The 19,309-nt window shown below is 50.2% G+C and overlaps 1 protein-coding gene across 1 annotated transcript; it reads left to right on the forward strand.

The window, feature by feature from the left end:
* Window positions 1-147: 147 nt before the first annotated feature.
* Nuak2 (NUAK family kinase 2) lies at window positions 148-18,679 on the forward strand. The gene is made up of 7 exons (XM_015483777.2): window positions 148-566; window positions 9,907-10,027; window positions 13,264-13,415; window positions 13,749-13,814; window positions 15,281-15,400; window positions 15,795-15,927; window positions 16,583-18,679. Exons 1-7 carry the CDS (start codon window positions 321-323, stop codon window positions 17,653-17,655), a joined length of 1,911 nt encoding a protein of 636 aa, XP_015339263.1. The 5' UTR covers window positions 148-320; the 3' UTR covers window positions 17,656-18,679.
* Window positions 18,680-19,309: the final 630 nt, after the last annotated feature.

Raw genomic sequence — 19,309 nt, forward strand, 5'->3', positions numbered from 1 at the left:
CCCTCCGGGCCCAGGTGGGCGGGGCTCCATTGACACCTTTCCTGGCTGCGCAGAAGGGAGAAGGCGGTGTCGGGGGCCTGGGAGAGCCAATGGGAGAGGCCCTGGTCAGGCGCTGTCGGCAAGCAGACCAATGAACTTTGGGGGGCGTGACCAGAGCCTCTGGCATCGGGCGATTATAATAACTTGGAATGCGGCTCTTTGGAGCGCGCTCTGCTGCGGCAGTGACTTCGCTGTCCCGGTGCGGGTCATGTGCCAGAGAACCTAGCTGTCCCGCACAGCCAGACGATTGACGCTCCGCTCTCGCTTACCTCTAACCCGCCATGGAGTCGTTGGCTTTCCCTCGGCGCCCGGGCCCGGCTGCCTCTGCCACCGCCACCCTGACGGCGGAGCTCGCCCGGCCACTGGCAGACGGGCTCATCAAGTCTCCCAAGCCCCTGATGAAGAAGCAGGCGGTGAAGCGGCATCACCACAAGCACAACCTGCGGCACCGCTACGAGTTCCTGGAGACGCTAGGTAAAGGCACCTACGGGAAGGTGAAGAAGGCGCGGGAGAGCTCAGGGCGCCTGGTAAGTGCCTCTCGCTGCGCTGGCCGTGTGGGTAGGCGGGAGGGCGGGCATGGGGCTGGGCCGCCCGCGGGGAGTGGAGGATGGATCCAGGGACTAGTGCCTTGCTCGGTGGAGTTGGCAGCATGCAGTCTACTTACGCTGAGGTTTGTAGATGGCTATCCGCGATTGTAGGGACTAAGTTTGTGGACCTGAGAACCTCAACCACACTAGCCTGCATGTCCTTAGAGAAGATGGGACTTAAGTTAAATTTTGCTTGAAACAGACTGTTCGGGCTGGGGATGTGGCTCAAGCGGTAGCGCGCTCACCTGGCATGCGTGCGGCCCGGGTTCGATCCTCAGCACCACATACAAAACAAAGATGTTGTGTCCGCCAACTAAAAAATAAATATTAAAAAATTCTCTCTCTCAAAAAAAAAAAAAAAAGAAGAAGAAAAAAGAAACAGACTGTTCAACAGAGTGGAATTGGGAAGAGGAAGAAGAAGGCAACTGATCTTAGCAGGGGTTTGAGAAGTAGGTAGGTGTGTGGTTGAGGTGATCATTGAAGTGTGGAGATTCTCCACTCTGATAGTCTGGAGATCTGCACAGGTTGGGGTTGACACTTAACTTAGGCCCTTTCAAGCTCTGCAATTGAGTCAAAATTTAATTATGATGTGTTTTTGATGTTGGGAAATATAACACCAGACTGGTGCAAGTTCACAATGTCCCAAGAAGATAGTTTTGTGTTTGTGGCATTTTCAGGAACTCGTACTGTTGATTTGGGCTCTGTGTTGGTAGTCATAGTAATTTGTGACCTTGAGCAATTTCCTTTATCTGTATTCTCAGTTTCCCCTTCTGCAAAAATGGAGAAAACAGGCTGCCTCACAAACTTGTAGGAAGATTGAATAAGATAACAAATGATAATTTTTTTCCTAATGCATAGGAAAAAATACAGTAAGAACTGATAGTTGTATCCAGAAAGGCCAGCCCTGTCAAGATGGCAAATGTGTCCAAAATTAGCTAACAATGGTTCTCAAACTTGAGTTTAGCATGCATGAGAATCAGCTGAAGTGCTTCTTTAAAATACTTATTCTCTGCTTCCATATTGAGGGGAATTTCTCGTGATGCTCTATAATTTGTATTTTAATAAGCCTTTCAGAGTACATGGTTTAGGAATTATGGTTTGCTGAATTTAGTGGTGCTGCTTGTGAGTTGTGTGTGCGTATGTGTGGCCATGGTTTGCCTTATTGGCTATGATTGTGTTTGCTTTTGCAGCCAGTAACTGGCTTGAAATTCAAGAAGTCATTTCATTGGTGAAGGAGAATAGATATTGAAGAAAGGGGTGGATTATGGCCCCATCAATAGGTCCAAGTATGTTTTTCCTGTTAACGCCTGGCACAGTCCCTGGTTCCCGCTGCCAGGTTACAGCTATTGGGCAATCATGTACTTTCTGGCTTTCCTTTTCTTTCTCTTTCTATACAGAGTGAGGGCCTGGTGAGGCTCCAGGCTTGAGACTGCTGGGCCCAGGCTTTGTCAGGGGCTTAGCTGAAAAACAGTTGCTCGTGGCTTGTGCCCCCTGCCTCTTGTTGGGGGGAAGACTGGGTCTCTGATAGTGGGCAGGTCCAGAAATTGAGAAACTGAGATTGAGATTGAGATCCCATCAGGCTTTGGACTGGAATCACTGTGGGTGTGTGTGTGCGCCAGAGAAAGAGACAGACAGACAGAGACAGACTCACACAGAGAGGAATCTCATTTGATTGCAGAGTGAGATAAACGAGTTTTCAGTTTTCAAACCTCAGTGATTCTGGGCAGGGATTCCAGCTCTTATTGCATCAGCACAGAGAATTCAGAAGAAACTCTTCGGCCTCTTCCCTCTTTCTCTATATAGGGAGCCAAGATCCGTAGCTGGGACCTGTTCTGAACCTCCCTGATCCATAGACCACCCAGTACAGTTGCTGGGAACTTGCTCAGGATCCCCCTCTTTCTTGGGGAGCAGCTTTCTGCTGTGCTGGTGATTTCTCCATTCTGGAGCATTGCTGTCTCCTCCCCACACTCATCCCTTGCACTTTGTCCTCCCTGAAGAGAGAAGGACCTGATGTCTCAGGATCCTGCAGTGGAGGAGAAGAGCATGGAGCTGCTCTAAAACCTTCCCCCAAGTGAACTGAGATTGTTGATGGGGCCTAGATTCCGAGGAAAGCCTGCTGGGTGGTGACTCCCATCCCTAATTTTTCTTTCTAGCACACTTTCCATTCTCAACCTGCCTAGATGGAATTAGTGGGGGGCCAGATGGGATTGTCCAGAGGGAGGGGCAGGTGGGTGGGACTAATGGCTGCTCCAGGAGGGCATGAGAGGAAAAACAAATATTTGCTCTGGATCTTGGACACATTCCTGGTATCCAAATGACATTTCCTCCTGTGAGTCTCTTAGCTCCCCTGTCGATTCCTTCCCTTAAAGAGAAAAAACGTTTGCTGGGGTCTTTGGAATAGTGGAGGCCACCAAAGCCTTTGAGATTATCAATAAGAAGTCATACCCTCCAAAGTTACTGTGAGGAGCGTCCAAATGGGTAGCACTGTGGGGTGGGGGTGCTTCTGTCTCCATTATATATTAAATTGCCAAGCAAACCTTCAAAGTGTTTGAAAATGAAGATAATCTGATTCTTTCATTGAAAGATGGGAAAACTAAGGCCCAGAGAGGAAAGTGACTTGTCCTCTGGCTGGTGAGTTGAAGGCCTGCAACGGGCTCTAGGATGGTGTACCCCAGGCCCTAGATGACCCAGTACTGAGTCTTGGTCTGGAAGTTGGCCTCAAAATGAGCCCAGGCTTGTCTCTGTGCTTTGTCACCCCAGCAGCTAGCTTTTCATGTCTTCCCCAGTGCTCCAGGAAGTGAGTGCTTAGGGTAGAAAGTCACTGGGAACCAACCCCCCTTAGCCTACTTGACTATGTTGAGGGATCTTGGGTGGGGAAGCTATGTTACATTCCTGATTTTTAAACCTCATCCAGGAGGCTGCCTAGCTCAGAGTCAAGGCTATAAGGGTTCATATTGTGGTTACATTGCTTATCAGCTGTGGGACCTCTCTACCTCAGTTTCCTAATCTGTGAAGTGGAATTATAATCCAGCCTCATGGGATTCTAGGATTAAATGAGAATGTATATGTAAAGTGCTTAGCACAGTCTAACACAGTGTGATTGTTCCAGCAAGGCTGGTCCCTACCTTCCCTTTCCTGGAGACCCCTCTATCCTGGGACAGTCCTGCCCCAAGAAAGATTGTGGATTGTGCTCAGCCCTCCTTGAGACACACCACTGTGTTGTCTGCTTTGTTCAAAGCCGGAGTGTCTCCTTCAGCACCAGCTTCAGAAAAGGACTCTGCCTGGCCAGCTGCCAAAGGCTTGTTCAGCGAGACACTGCCCTACTAGCTCCTCCTGCACCTGCCTGCTCAGCAGCACGGAGGGAAGCTGTAGGCAACTCTTGTTCTTGGGCCCCAGCCAAACCACACAGGAGGGCTGGGCAGGGAAGCTCCTCGCCCAGGAACCTGGCAGAGTGGGCGAGAAGGTGGCAGGGGAGTAGCATAGTATGGGACTTAGGGGAGGTGGCGCAGACTCCCCTTAGATCCCATTCCTGCTCCTTGCCTGATTCTTAGGCCAGCTTCTGCCTGGTTCTTGGGTAGGATAGTGAACCACCCCCAGGTCCATCCCCTCTTCTGAGCCTAGACTGGCCTAGCCCAACTTCTCCTCTGCTATCATCCTTCAGTTCCTTGCCCGCCTCTCAGACAGCTGCTACTCTGTGAAAGGCCAACAAGGAATCAAGGATCTTGGTTCCAGTTCCAGGCGATAACTGTGACCAGAAATGCCCAGCTTGTACCCTCTCTCTAGCACCTGGAACAGCATCTCTAAATCATCTCCTCCTCCTCCTCCTCTTCCTTCTTTTCCTCCTCCTCCTCCTTATCTTTCTTCTTCTTTTTTTCCTAAGAACTTGCTACAATCTTATCCTCAGTACATATTATTCCTGATCTGAGTTCCTGGGAGCGAGGCAATGTTTACCAATTGAGCCCAGCATCATGTCCCCAGGGTACTGGCAAAGGAGCAGGCATGTTTGAATATCTGTAAGTGGAATAGGGGCACTCGCTATCCAGCCTGGCCCACAGCAAGATGTGGGGCATTCCCTTCCTAGAATGGGACGCAGAGCTGGCCGTCTCCAAGGAACTTGTATCTACTGAAGTGTTAGCCAGGCAACCCTCCATCTTGGATCCTGATTTTGTCTTGATGCACTAAGGAACTTTGGAAAAGGCAATGCAGCCTTCTGGACTTCACTGTTCTCTTTTTGCAAAACTGGATAAAAAATGTGCCCTGCCACCTTTCTAACGTGCAAGGCTGAGGGGGCAAGAAAAGCTCTGGGATGAGATTAGCAGGAACGATGCTCAGGCAGGTTAACGTGCCACGGCAGGGAGGCCTGCAGCAGTCCTTGGTCGGCTTCTTCCTGGCCTAGTAACGGATGGCCCCTTTCCAAAGCTCTGCTCAAGTGCCAGAATGTGGAAGGGAGCTTCAAGATTCATTCAGATGTGCACACTCATGACTAGCTCCCTTCTTTCTACCTGGAAGGCCCTTGCTGTCCTCTCTAGTCTACCTCCCATGGCCTAGCAAACCTCACCTGTTCCTCACGATCTAAAACAGTTTTCTCCCAGGGGTGGTTTTCCCTGATCCTCCAGGGAAAAGGAAGCTCTCTGCAGTGTTCCTGGAGTCCCCGGCAGGCCGGGACCTCCGCTGCCACATTCATCACACTAGACTGAAGTTAATTTAATTGCCAGTCCTTCCACTGGAGTAGAGAGACCTTGACACAGGGACTGTCTAATTTATTTGGGGTAGGGGGGGTGAGGATGTCTAATTATTGTCTGACTCCCCAACACCTAGCACAATATACCAAGCACATAGTAGGCATCCAGCAGCTATTTAGAAAAATTAATCCTTTATCTGGGCACAGTGGCACACGCCTGTAATCCCAGTGGCTCTGGAGTCTGAAACAGAAAGATCGTGAGTTCAAAGCCAGCCTCAGCAATGGCAAGGTGCTTAGCAACTCAGTGAGAGTTACAAAATAAGGCTGGGGATCTGGCTCAGTGGTTGAGTGCCCCTGAGTTCAATCTCCAGTACCATAATTAAAAAAAAAGAAAGAAAGAAAATTAATCCTTTCATTTTTTTGTATGACATGACATGAAAACTAGCCAGACCAGTTAACCAGATCATCCAAGTGACTTGCCTTGAGTTGCATAGCTCAATGGGACAAATAAGAATTAGACACCGGGCTTTTAAAGTCCACTGGTCAGATATTTACATTTACGTTGTCATCATTGGGGCTGGTTTTCCTTCCCCCTCGCAGTATGGTGGCCATGTACTATATTATCTGAACTTGGATGCTTTGGAGAGTAAAGGGGGCAATATTAAGAGTTATACCAGGGTAAACCAGGAATGTCTTGAGGCACGTAGCCTTCTGATCTCTGGGTGATCCAGTTAACAACCTTTCCTTGGCTTCCGTCAGCTTGTTTTTATTCTAGAACATAGTCGACCAACTATCTTGCAGGTGAGAACAAAGGTCTCTAAAAATCGACTCCAACCAGGCCTGAGAAGAAGAGGAGAAAATCTTATCTGGGCACTGGTCCTATCAGTCAAAGCTCAATCTGGTGACTTAACCAATAAATATTTATTATTATGATTTGGGTTCACTAGTAAATAATTGTTGAATGCTCTCTGTATGCTGAACTCTGTCTAGGTTTGAGCTGGTGCTGTGTCTAATTTATTTTGACAGGCTGACCAGTAGATAGCTGGAGGCCTCTCCTTGGGGAACTGGCCCAGGGCAGTGACATATAGCTCTTCTTATCTGTGTTACTTACATGGGGACTAATGGAGGCCTGATGACATACTTGTTTCCTTCGTCTCATCTTCTGTGATCTTCTGGGACCTAATGGGGATAACTGGAGGGTCCTCAACCTACTCTCTGAAGCCAGAACCTGAGCTTGGAGGAGGGTGGAACTGTTCATTGAAGATTAATAAATTTAATTTAAAGGGCTGGAAGTATGGTGCAGTGATAGGCACTCTCCTAGCATGGCTCCAATTCCCAGCACCAGGAAAAATAATAATAATTCTGGCCAGGGCGTGCCTGTAATCCCAGCAACCCGGGAGGCTGAGGCAGGAGGATCGCTAGTTCAAAGCAGCCTCAGCAATTTAGCGAGGCCCTAAGCAAGTCAGAAAGACCCTGTCTCAAAATAAAAAAAATAAAAAGGGCTGGGCATGTGGCTCAGTGGTTAAGTGCCCCTGGGTTCAATTCCTAGTACCCCCCAAAAAAAAAATCTGATTTAGAATTCCAGGCTTCCAAAGTTGAAAGAGAAGGATCTCAGAGTTCTACTGTGTAGTAGTTACACAGAAACTCCTTCTAGTACCCAAAATCCCCCTTTTTTTTTTTTTTTTTTTTTTAGAATCTCGCTTTTAAGCCTTGTTATCTTTAGAGCTCTGCCCCTAAGCCTAGGATGGTTTATCATACATTTGTGTGTATAAACAGTCGAACATCAGAAATGGGCATAATCTTTGCATATGTGTACGTCTTGAACTCTCAAATATTTTCATCTAGCTAGTGATTTGTGTCTCTATGTGACTGTTTTTACAATCTATTTATATATTTCCCTGGGCTTCTGTTTCTGAAGAGTTCACTGCACTTCACCCATTAACTGATTTTAGACACAAAGACTTAGAAACGAACTAGCCCATAAAATCTTTCCTGAAGGGAGAGAAAAGGGGTGTGGAAAGAGAAGTGTGTGGAAATAATGGGTCAAATTCAGGAGAGGTGCCTCCTATCCCCAACCCCCTCCCCGATTTCCAAGCCCAGGGATTTTTCTGTTGGTTCCCTGGGAAGAGGTGGGGGGTTGGAACTAAGGGGGGGCAGCCCTACCCCTGCAGCTGCAGCCTGGGCCTCTCTAGCATCTTGGGGAGGAGGCTCCATGGTGACCATCCATCCCGCCTGCCATTGTCCTCCCTGCACAGGGCAGGGAGGGCCCTCTTTCACCCATGCAGCTTCAGGGGAGGAGCGGGGCAGGGGGCCCGCCATCCCTGGCCCGTTGCTGGGGTGACCGGGCCATGGGCTTTGTGAGCAACTCCTCTTACTGGATTAGGGCCGTTCCGCATTCTTGTCCGATGGGGGGGACACAGGCCAACAGGACCCACTGTCCCTGTGAGCAGAAGCCATTGTCTGCCACCAGAGCCTGTGAAAGGGTGGATTAGAGGCCCCTCCCCTCCAGCCAGAGTTTCCTTTTCTCTGTCTCCTTTTGAATCTTGAGGGGGGGCAAACCCTCCTGGGAAATTGAATGAGGAGCTGTTTACCTCAGTCTGCGCCTTCAGATCTCTCCTAACCTGCCATGAAGAGGAAGTCTGTATTTACCACTGTGTCCCTGGACAGGACTTGCCAGGAACTGACGGCCCTGGAACACCCCACCCCACCCCACCCCCACCCAGCCCCAGATGGAGCCTCAGAGGACCTGTGGCTTCTGGACAGCTCACTCCATAGAACCAGAGAGGGAAAGCCCCCCTCCACACACACACACACACAGCTAAGTTCAACCTGTTTATCTCAGAAAAGAAAACCAAGGCTTGGAAAGGGAGTGGGACCTTCCCACAGGGACAGGAACAGAACCTGGAGAACCCTGGGTCCCCTGGGTCTCTAGGCAGCATGTCTCACACACACCATGTGCTCCCAGCCAACTTTGCAGTCAGTCACAATGGCGGGGGGAGCGCATTGTCCAGGAACCTGTGCTGACTGGGATGGTGCAGAGGGAGACACTGACTCCCCGGCTCTACTCAGATGCATCTTGGCAACTTTCTCATTTCTTCTCACCTCCCTCCACCCTTCCTGAACCACCACACACCAGCCACAGGGGAAAATACCTATATGGTATTTTCACCTTTATGGACAAGATAGAAGTCTTGAAGGACTTTGTCTGGTTGTTTGTTTACTTGTTGCTAGGGAGGGGACATTCTTTACCTAAAGAGACTGGTGTTTGGAGGCTTTTTTCATAGTTTTTTGTTTTTGTTTTTGTTTTAATGTGGTAAATATATAAAATTTGCCATTTTTTACCATTTTATTTATTTTATTTTTTTGATACTGGGGACTGAACCCAGGGACACTTAAACACTGAGCCACATCCCCAGCCCTTTTTTATTTTTTACTTTGAGACAGGGTCTTGCTAATTTTCTTAGAGTCTCCCCAAGTTTCTGAGGCTGACCTCCAACTTGCGATCCTCTACCGCAGCCTCCTGAGCGGCTGGGATTACAGGCATGCACTTTCCATTTTAAATGTACGGTTCAATGGCATATTAAGTACATTCACAATATTATAAATCATCATCACTATCCATCTCTAAAACATTTTCATCATCCCAAACGGAAGCTCTGTACCTATTAAATAATAATTCCCCATTCCACCCTCCACCCCCATGTCCCTGGCAACCTCTGCTCTACTTTGTCTTTATATGTTTGCCTACTCCAAACACCTCGCAGAAGTAGAATCATACACTACTCCTCTATGACTGACTTATTTTACTTAGTGTAATATTCTCAAGGTTCAGCTTGTGTTTTCATTGCATTCCTTTTTATGGCTGAATAGTATTCATTATATATACCACATTTTGTTTATCCATTCATCTACTGATGGACATTTGGGTTGTTTCTACCTTTTGCTGTTTATAGCAAGTTAAAGTGCTGGGGCAGACAGGAATTAACTTGGAGTCAGATGGCCAATAGTCTTACCCTAGTTTGTGCTGGTTAGTGACTGTTCGACTTTGAGCAAATCATTTAGCCTCTCTGTGTTCCAGTTTCCTCCCCTGTAAGTGGGAAGGACAATGCTTTCTGGACCTATTTCCCAGGGTAGTTGTGGGGGCCAATTCGTTTTCTAATATGATGAATAATTATTCAGTGCTTCCTGTGTGCCAGGCACAGTTCTTGGCATCAATGATCCAATGGTGAGCAAGAGTCCCCATCTGGGTTCAGTGTAGTGAATTTGCTCTGTAAATCATAAAGCACCAGATTTAGAGATGCAGTTTTTGACCTTCCTTGTTCACCTGTAGTCTGAATAAGGAGACCATTGGCCTATGCTCCTTCCTGCTGCATGGACCCGCATCTGCTTACACCACACCCAGATAAGGACCTTTTCTAAGGAAGGTACCGTCCAGTCTCTCTGCCACCTACCCTGCTCCAGGGTGGCGTGGCTTCCCTGGCTATACCCCGAGGCCTGTGTAACAGCTGCAGGCAGACCCCCAGGGCCACTGGAGCATCCTCAGGGATGCCTCTACCTGCCGGACCTTTCTCTTCAATCTCCTGCCTTCACTGTTCCCAGGTGGCCATCAAGTCAATCCGGAAAGACAAAATTAAAGATGAGCAAGATCTGATGCACATACGCCGGGAGATTGAGATCATGTCATCCCTCAACCACCCCCACATCATTGCCATCCATGAAGGTATAGTGCAGGGCACTTGGAGCTGGGAGTCGGGTGTGTGTGTGAGTGTGTGTGTGTGTGTGTGTGTGAGGAGTCAGAACTTATGATGCAAAGAAGTAAAAATGGTATGGGCTCTAGAGCCAGGCAAAAGCTGGATTTGAAACCCAAATGTATGATTTAGGGCAATTCATTTCGCCTAGTGTCTGGGCCTCAGTTCCTCCCTATAAGATGGGATATTCCATCTGCATTATAGAGTGTAAAGATCCAACTGGATAATGTCAGCAAGTGCTCTGCTCTTGAGAGGTACTCAAGGAATTGCAGGTCTGTCGGTGTTGCTGTAAGGTTCTCCCTGCTTGAACACTACCTACCCAGCCCAGCCAGATCCTTAGCAATCCGGGGGAGGCTGAAACATACCTAGACCTGCACCTGTCCAGGAGCGTGGGTGCTGTTCTTCAGGTGTCTCAAGAGCCAGGCCTCCTAGAGTCTGACCTGTGCTGCTGAATCACCCCTGCCACGGGGCTGGCTCCTACCTCTCCTTGTCTCTCTCAGCCTCCTCTCCTCTGACATCAGTGCTGCCCTCCTCCCTGTGACCCAGACAACAAAGTGACCAAGAAAAGAGGAAAGAGGGGGAGCACCCTCCCACACATGCCTGTCTGCTTCGAGCCTTTATATAATATCAGTTAGATGGGAAACCAGGGGTAACAGCAGTAGCAGGTGGGAGGAAAGGGAGCCCATGTTCCGCCCTCTGTCTGAAGATTCCTGGTGGGAAAAAATAGAGAAGTCTCCATTCTCAGGTTCATAGGAAGACATGGGACTGGGGCCTGAGCCTGTTCCATGAAGAGTCCGGGCAAGTGGTAGAGAGGGCTAATTGTATCTTGGTGTACTTCCCCAAGGGAAGAGTGGGCAGACTACAAAGCATTGGTTAAGTTAGACTGAGCTTGGTGATTGGGCACTGTGTGTGTGTGTGTGTGTGTGTGTGTAAGCACACGTGCATGTGTGTTCTCCCCACTATCCATATCTCCAGCTGGGTCTGGGAACTGAGCTCTAAAGCTCAGGGTGTGGCCTCTCCTGCATCTGCAGATGCAGCAGACACAAGGGCATCGCAGTTGCTGAGTGACAGAAGGGCTCCTCCAGATTCCGATTCATTCCACCCGGCTTCAGGCTTCAGGGTTGGAAGGAAGCTCCAGTTTGGGAACCTGACCTCTAACCTAGCTACTCTCCAAAATGTGCTCTGACATATTTTTTTTTTTGGTACCAGGAGTTGAACCCAGAGGCATTTAACCACTGAGCCACATCCCCAGACCTTTTTAATTTGTATTTCGAGGTAGGATCTTGCTAAGTTGCCTAGGGCCTCACTAAGTTGCTGAGGCTGGCTTGGAACTCATGATCCTCCTGCCTCAGCCTCCCGAGCTGCTGGGATGACAGGCGCACACCACCATGCCCAGCTCCTGGCTGGCTCTTGATCTCTGATTTCATGGCACAAAGCTTACACCTGCCAAGATAAGGAAAACCCCAGGAGTACAGTCCCAGCCAGGTACCTTCCAGGAAGCTGAGCCACCATGTTCCCCTGGAAAAAAGCATAGTCTTCCTGGCCTTGTATCCAGTGGCCTGGGAGCTGGGACTCCTTAGGAGAAGCCTCGTCCCTCAGCTCCTTCTCAGAGGCTAGACAGCAATAATAGTTCTGGGGCTGGCCACGCAAGCCAAACTCATAAGACCCATTTGACACAAAGATGCAATGACAACCTTACGTCCATGTGTGGTGGTGCCTGTGTGAAATCCAGCTACTCAGGAGGATCAGGCAGGAAGATCTCAAGCTTGAGGCTCAGCAACCTAGCAAGACCCTGTCTCAAAATAAAAAATGAAAAAGACCGAGTATATGGCTCAGAAATAGAGAACCTCAGGGTTTAGTCACCTGTCTTTAAAAAAAAAAAAAAAAAAGATGTCAGGACAAGGCCCAATTGATGGCAAGATGATTCCTGCTATATATACATGGAGATGGGCCAGCTGGGGTAGGCTGACTGCCAGGAGGCCAGCCAGTCAATTAATTACCACATATTTATTGATTGCTTCTCTGTATGAGGCATTATGCATGAAAGCCTGGCCTTAATATTCTGGATGAGAAGTCAAAGGTGGTGGGAGGGATGAATGTCTTCATTCTCCACCATATTGTATAGTTTCATATACTTTCATCCCTCTTCTGATCCTCAACGTGGCATTGTTATTGGCATTATTTTTCAAATTTATGCATGAGGGGCTGGTGATATAACCCTATGGTAGAGCACTTACCCTGCATGCACAGGGTCCTGGTTTCAGTCCCCATCACTGCAAAAATAAAATAAAATAAAATTTAAAAATTAAAATTAGGCATGAGAAGAGCTGGGGTTGTGGCTCAGTGGTAGAGTGCCTGTAGGCATGAGGCCCTGGGTTCAATCCCCAGCACCACATTAAACAAACAAAGCAAAACAACAACCCAAAAACAAAATAACAAAATTATGCATGAGGACACTGAGTATAAATATAATAAAAGTAGGTACCATTTCTGTAGTACATGCTTTGGTGTTAGACTCTCTGCCAGCCGGCTCAGTCAGACTTGGAGAGTCAGTGATGTTTATGTTTCTTGGTCCTGTGAGATCACCATTATTATCCCACTTTTCATATGAGGAAACTGAGGAACAATGGTTGGTTGACTTGTCTGAGATAATCCATCCAACTGCATTCTTTTTTTTTTAAAGAGAGAGAGAGAGAAGAGAGAGAGAATTTTTTAATATTTATTTTTTAGTTTTCGGTGGACACAACATCTTTGTTTGTATGTGGTGCTGAGGATTGAACCCGGGCAGCACGCATGCCAGGCGAGCGCGCTACCGCTTGAGCCACATCCCCAGCCCCCAACTGCATTCTTATTGAAGTATCCAGAAGAGCTTTGACCAAACTCACAAGGTAGAAAATATCAGATTTGGAGCCAATAAACTTGGCCCTTCATTCTCATCCAGCAAGGGTTCTGCCTTCCTGGGGGGCTTTTCAGAATCCTCAAAAGCCTGAATTTAGGGTAAGCCCCTTTCCCTTCTTCACTTGCTGTACCAGGAAGATGCTGAGTGCTTCAAAGGCCTTTCGCTGCCTTTGCCTGCAGCCCTGGGCCCCCATCAGTAGATACCCTAAAAGAAGGCCCCATCTGGTTCAGGGCCAGGGAGGGATTGTGGCCCCTGGTGGGACGCAGTGCACTCTGGGAGGGCCTGACATCTCCACCTTGCTATGCCCAGTGTTTGAGAATAGCAGTAAGATCGTGATTGTCATGGAATACGCCAGCCGAGGTGACCTGTATGACTACATTAGTGAGCGGCAGCGGCTGAATGAGCGGGACGCCCGGCATTTCTTCCGGCAGATTGTGTCTGCCGTGCACTACTGCCACCAGGTGAGCGCCACCTGCCCTGACCATGCCCCAAAGGGGTGGTCCCTGGATCTGAACGGACCAGAGAGATTTCCATGGCACGTCCAGGATCACATGGGTTTAACAGCAGGGACTCTGGACTCTCAGATGAGGAAATGTTGGTATCTGGCTTTGAGTCCTCTTGGTCAGGGATGGAGGGAAGGGTCTGTGATATCTTGTACCATATGGCAATCAAAAGGAACACCCCGCCTACCCCATACTTGGCTTCCTTTGTGTTTACTGTGCATTCCAGATTAGGCCCCTGTCCCTTTCCCTTCCTTGGTGACCTTGCCCTAACTCAGCTCCTTCCTCCTTCAGAATGGGATCGTCCACCGGGATCTCAAGCTGGAGAATATTCTGTTAGATGCCAATGGAAATATCAAGGTGAGCCTCACTTCTTGTTTCCACACAATTCAACCTGCAATTAGCTAGCTCTTTGGCACCTTTCCCCGTCAACCAAGCACCTCAGTGCCAACTTCCTGTTTCCAGCAGCTGCTAGATCTCTATGCCAAAGTAGTTAAATTTAGGTGAGTCAGGAGAAGTTCATATTGATAGGATAAACTCAGACCTCAGGACTGGAAAGGGGAGACTGAGGCAGGGAGACCAGCCCTATAGGCTCCAGGAGAGTGACCTCTGCAGTACTTCCTGACCCAGGGCTTAGTCTCCTCCAGGAATTCCTGACCTGTGCCCCGAAGTGCCCTGGTGCTGAGTCCATTCCCCTTAACCAGCCAATTCCTGGAGAAGGTGGGGCTTTCTTTGATGCTGACCAGAGGGAGGGAAGCCAGAGGCAGTAAATTCACATAATCTGGACAGGCACATACTTTCCTATCTGTACCAATAATATGCCTCGTTATGGGCTTCACCTGGTAACTGTTTGATAAGAGGCCAATAAAACCATAAACAAAGGAGCCAGGGTTTCATAAACAGCCCCTCTCCACCCTGGGCACACATGACCCTCTGATGGGGTGAAGAGTTAGGAACAGCAGGGCATTGACCTCTGCCCCTAGCTGATGTTATCTGGGAGAGGGTTTCTAGAGAGTGAGAGGATGAGTTTGGGTCCTCTCCAGCCTCGGGGTTGGTTGGCTCAGGAAGTCTTACAAGAAGATTCTTTCTCCTGGAATAATACCACAGCCCTGATCTTTGCTCTACTCTTACCATTGACCTCTAGTTATCTTGAGCTGACCTCAGATTCCTGCCCAGGTATGGGCAGAGAGGCCAGCCCTTGATGGGAAGAGCAACTCAGGTCTTCCATGATTAATGGGTAAGGGGCCTTGCTTGCCTCGGAGGGCTCTGCAATGGCGTAAGAAGCTAGGCCTCCCTCTCCATCTGGCTGACCCTCCTCATGGTCAGTAAGTGCTCATTGAGCATCACGAGGGTCTCACTTGTACTAGGAGCCACAGGTAGAGATAAGGAGATCAGCATGGGGGTCTTCCATCTGACTTGGTGGGAGAACGGATGAACAAGGTTTGCAGGGAGCCCATTGGAAACTGTGGGGCTTCCTAGGGGAGGATCCGAGGCCACGGAAACCTTCCCCGGAGAGGGGTCCAGAATCAGGAGGATGCCCAGGCAGAAGAGGGCATCCCTGGCTGGAACACAGCCCAAGCAAAGCCACCTGGGGAACACTGAGTGTCCTGGAGCCCCACATACCTCTGCCTAGGTGCTCTTTATGGACACAGATGCTCAGGGCCTGAGCTGTGTTGACTGTGCCCAGTGTGAGGCAAGAATCAAGGGACCCTTTCCTTCTGCTGTGGCCCGGGTTTTCTCAGGGCCTGGACAGATGCCAGCTGAGAGCTGTAGAGCAACATAGGCCTTGGCACGACCCATGTCCAATGTTTGACCTAACCTTGCAGATCGCTGACTTTGGCCTGTCCAACCTCTATCACCAAGGCAAGTTCCTGCAGACATTCTGTGGGAGCCCCCTTTATGCCTCGCCTGAGATTGTCAACGGGAAGCCCTACATGGGCCCAGAGGTAAGTGACGCCTCCTCCGCCCACCCTCCTGTCATTTACACTGACTTTCGATCCTGTGGGATAGATGGGCTAGTGTTCTATTTCTGTGCCCCCTCACCTTCCTCATTTCTGTTATTTTGTTACCTTCTGGCACCCAATCCAGCCTCCCTGGAGTGACCTGGTGCCCCATCCTGACCCAGAAGGGATGGTCTGAATACTGCTCCCAAGAGTGGTGTCACCACTCTCCCTATGAGCCTCAACCCCTTCTTCAGTATCCTCCCAGGTCTAAGAGGTCATCCTCAGGTCATCCAAGTTCTCTAGCATGTACCCTTTTCCTCTCTGGTACTGGGAGTGAGGCTTATGGTCCTCTGGCCAGTGGCATGCCTACATCCTTGCTGATTCCCCCCTCTCTCAGGTGGACAGCTGGTCCCTGGGTGTCCTCCTCTATATCCTGGTGCATGGCACCATGCCCTTTGATGGGCAGGATCACAAGACGCTGGTGAAGCAGATCAGCAACGGGGCCTATCGGGAGCCACCTCAGCCCTCTGGTGAGTGAAAGCCATAGGTGTTCTAACACAGGCTCGGGTGTGCATCACCCAGTCCTAATGCAGGGATTAAACATCGGCACTGATGTAAAGAGGCCAAACATCCATCATGACCCATGGTAGATTTTGGTGACCTGTGTTGTCTCTCTGCAGTGTCTAAGGCCTCTGAGGAAGGAAGGGATAGTTTTTCCTTCCTTGTCGAATGATTGATCATAACTTGGGAAGTCCTTCCTCAGGTCCAACTTCAATCCTCTTTACTACAGTTGTCTCATATCTTGTTGCTTTTGTCCTCATCTTCAGAAATCTGTCCTTGTGCATAGGGTGTAGAGGCAGGAAGAAGTATCTGAGAGCCCTAGCTTACCCTTGAACACAGTCCTTAAGCTCAGACAGTTGAATTTCAGAGGAAAGAAGAAAAAGACACACTAATACAAACAAGGGCTGGTGAGGGGTCATAGGGGAGGGGCAACAGGCAGAACCCATCCGGGGAAGCTGGCCTAGGGAGCATCATGGCCTAGGGTGTGTATGGGGTCCTCGGTGAGAATGTGCGGATCTGGGCTGGGTATAAGCTATGTCTGAGCACCAATGGGGGCAAGCAGAGGGGGGCTGTGGGGTGGCTATCTCAGCTGCTAAACCCAAACCTCTGTCTTTTGTCCCCCAGATGCCTGCGGCCTGATCAGGTGGCTGTTAATGGTGAACCCTCTCCGCCGAGCTACCCTGGAGGATGTGGCCAGTCACTGGTGGGTCAACTGGGGCTATGCCACCCGTGTGGGGGAGCAGGAGGCACTGCGTGAAGGTGGGCACACAAGCAGCGACTCCGCCCGGGCCTCCATGGCTGACTGGCTCCGCCGATCCTCCCGCCCCTTCCTGGAGAATGGGGCCAAGGTGTGCAGCTTCTTCAAGCAGCACGCGCCTGGCGGCAGCGCCACACCAAACCTGGAGCGCCAGCATTCACTCAAGAAGTCCCGCAAGGAGAATGACATGGCCCAGTCTCTCCAGGGGGACCCTGCCGATGACACTTCCCCTCGCCCTGGCAAGAGTAACCTCAAGCTGCCCAAGGGCATTCTCAAGAAGAAGGCGTCGGCCTCAGAGGGGGCCAGGGAGGACCCTCAGGAGTTCAGCTCAGTGGCGGATGGCCCAGGGCACGTGGATGGCCCAGGGCACGCGGCACCCCTACTGCCCAGGAGGGGCATCCTCAAGAAGCCTCGGCAGCGTGAGTCTGGCTACTACTCCTCCCCAGAGCCCAGTGAGTCTGGAGAGCTCTTGGATGCAGGTGATGTGTTCATGAGTGGGGACCCCGTGGAGCAAAAGTCCTCTGAAGCCTCAGGGCTGCTCCTCCATCGCAAGGGCATCCTCAAACTCAACGGCAAGTTCTCCCGCATGGCCTCAGAACTTAAGCCCCCCACTGCCTTTGGCTCTCTGGATGAACTGGCCGCCCCTCCACCGCCAGCCCGGGCCAGCCGCCCCTTGGGTGCTGTGAGTGAAGACAGCATCCTGTCCTCTGAGTCTTTTGACCAACTAGACCTGCCTGATCGGCTCCCCGAGCCCCCGCTGCGGGGATGTGTGTCTGTGGACAACCTCATGGGACTTGAGTCTCGCTCAGAGGGGCCTGGCAGCTGCCTGAGGCGCTGGCGGCAGGACTCCTTGGGCGATAGCTGCTTTTCCCTGTCAGACTGCCAGGAGGTGACACAGACCTACCCACAGTCACTGGGGGTCTGCTCAAAGCTCAGCTGAGGGGCAGTGTGCATTGCCCCAGCCCGGGCAGGCGCTAAGATACAGCTGGCTGCACCCTGAGCAGGGAGCGCCTTCTCCCTGCTTCCCAGGGCCAGCACCCCAGCTCAGAAGACTGAGGTGGTTGGGAGGGCTAGATGGGAGAAGTGGGCACATAATAGCCGGGGAAGAGTAGAGAAGCAGAGAGGGAAGGACTGAGTCCGAGTCTGGGTTACCTGCATCTTGTGCCCATGGTGGGGCTGCAGAGACCTGGAAAGAGTCCTTCAACAGCTTCTGTCCTCTTCGTTGCCATGAGGAAGCTTGAGGTGTGGTGCCTTTCACCTGTCAAGGTGGGGATGGACCATCCTCACACAAATTTGAATCCCCATCGACCTCTGGGGCTAGAATGTGGTACCTCTAAAGTACCCGGGGCATCCTGGGAGTGATCTGGAGTAACCCTCCCTTATTTATCTAGGAGTAAGAGAACACAGCCTCTGTTTCCTAAATGGTTCCTCAAAGGTTCTCTTCCCTTTTCCATCCTCCAAACCTGGCCTGAGCCTCCCAGAGTCGCTGCTATGAATCTTAAAAGACTTGAAAAGGCTCAGGCCACTGCTTAACTTCATCTCAAGGGGCCCAGACTCCTCTGGACCCCACCTGAGACCTCACAGACTGGAACTTCTGCCTCCAAGCTGCTCTGGAAGTCTAGGTTATGGATGCCTCTGTTTCTCTGGACTTTCGGGACCTAGAATGTCCTTATTTATTTTTCTGTTCTCAACTCTGTATTTTTTTTAAGTGAATTTTGCTTTTTACAATAATGTGAATGCCATGTTCTGGGGAAATCCATCATGCCATCTAAACTTCCGGTACTGAGAGGTGTGTTTGCAATGATGCCCCACAGATCAGGGGAGGGGGTCCTTTGATACACCCACATGTTCTGTTGCTTGCACTGTCTGGAGATGAGTCCCTTCACTCCACACCCCATGCTGTCTCCCCTCCTCTGTGGCCAGAAAAAAAACACTCCATTAAAACCAAGATGATGAATGGAAAACAGCCCCTGTTGTTCTTTTGGGGGACATGGGGGTGAGGAACAGGTCTCCCAGCCTTCTCTTAATACAAATACTCCCTGGGTTGCGAGGGGTGGGACATAGAGAAACTGCTTGATCCAAATAGAACCAAAGGGCTGGGGGCGTGACTCAGTGTCCCAGTACTTGCCTTAGCATGCACACAAGATCCTGCAGCACCACAAAATAATGATAATAATAAACAGAATAGCTGGGTGTGGTGACACACACGCCTATAATCCCAGCAGCTCAGGAGGCTGAGGCAGGAGGATCGCGAGTTCAAAGCCAGCCTCAGCAAAAGCAAGGCACTAAGCAACTCAGTGAGACCCTGTCTCTAAATAAAATACAAAATAGGGCTGGGGATGTGGCTCTGTGGTCCAGTGCCCCTGAGTTCAATCTCTGGTACAAAAAATAAATAAATAAATAACTCCCAGGCTTTAAGCTTCCCAAATCTCCGGTACTTCTGCACCAGCAGCTCTGGCCCCACTCTATTAACAAAGTGGGAAAGCCCTAGGCTGGAACTCCCAGAGTGCTCTTCCCACCTGCAGTTCTAAAGGAAGAACTGGTCTGCAGATTACCCAGCCCCACCCCCACCCTCTCTCCATCTTCTCCCGCCC

Source organism: Marmota marmota, unplaced genomic scaffold, assembly GCF_001458135.2.
Source record: "Marmota marmota marmota unplaced genomic scaffold, marMar, whole genome shotgun sequence".
NCBI classification, from domain to species: domain Eukaryota; kingdom Metazoa; phylum Chordata; class Mammalia; order Rodentia; family Sciuridae; genus Marmota; species Marmota marmota.

Coding starts and splice junctions, on each gene's coding strand:
- Nuak2 (XM_015483777.2), top strand. CDS start 321: ATGGAGTCGTTGGCTTTCCCTCGGCGCCCGGGCCCGGCTGCCTCTGCC. Junction 10,028..13,263: donor CATCATTGCCATCCATGAAG/GTATAGTGCAGG, acceptor TGCTATGCCCAG/TGTTTGAGAATAGCAGTAAG. Junction 13,416..13,748: donor CCGTGCACTACTGCCACCAG/GTGAGCGCCACC, acceptor TTCCTCCTTCAG/AATGGGATCGTCCACCGGGA.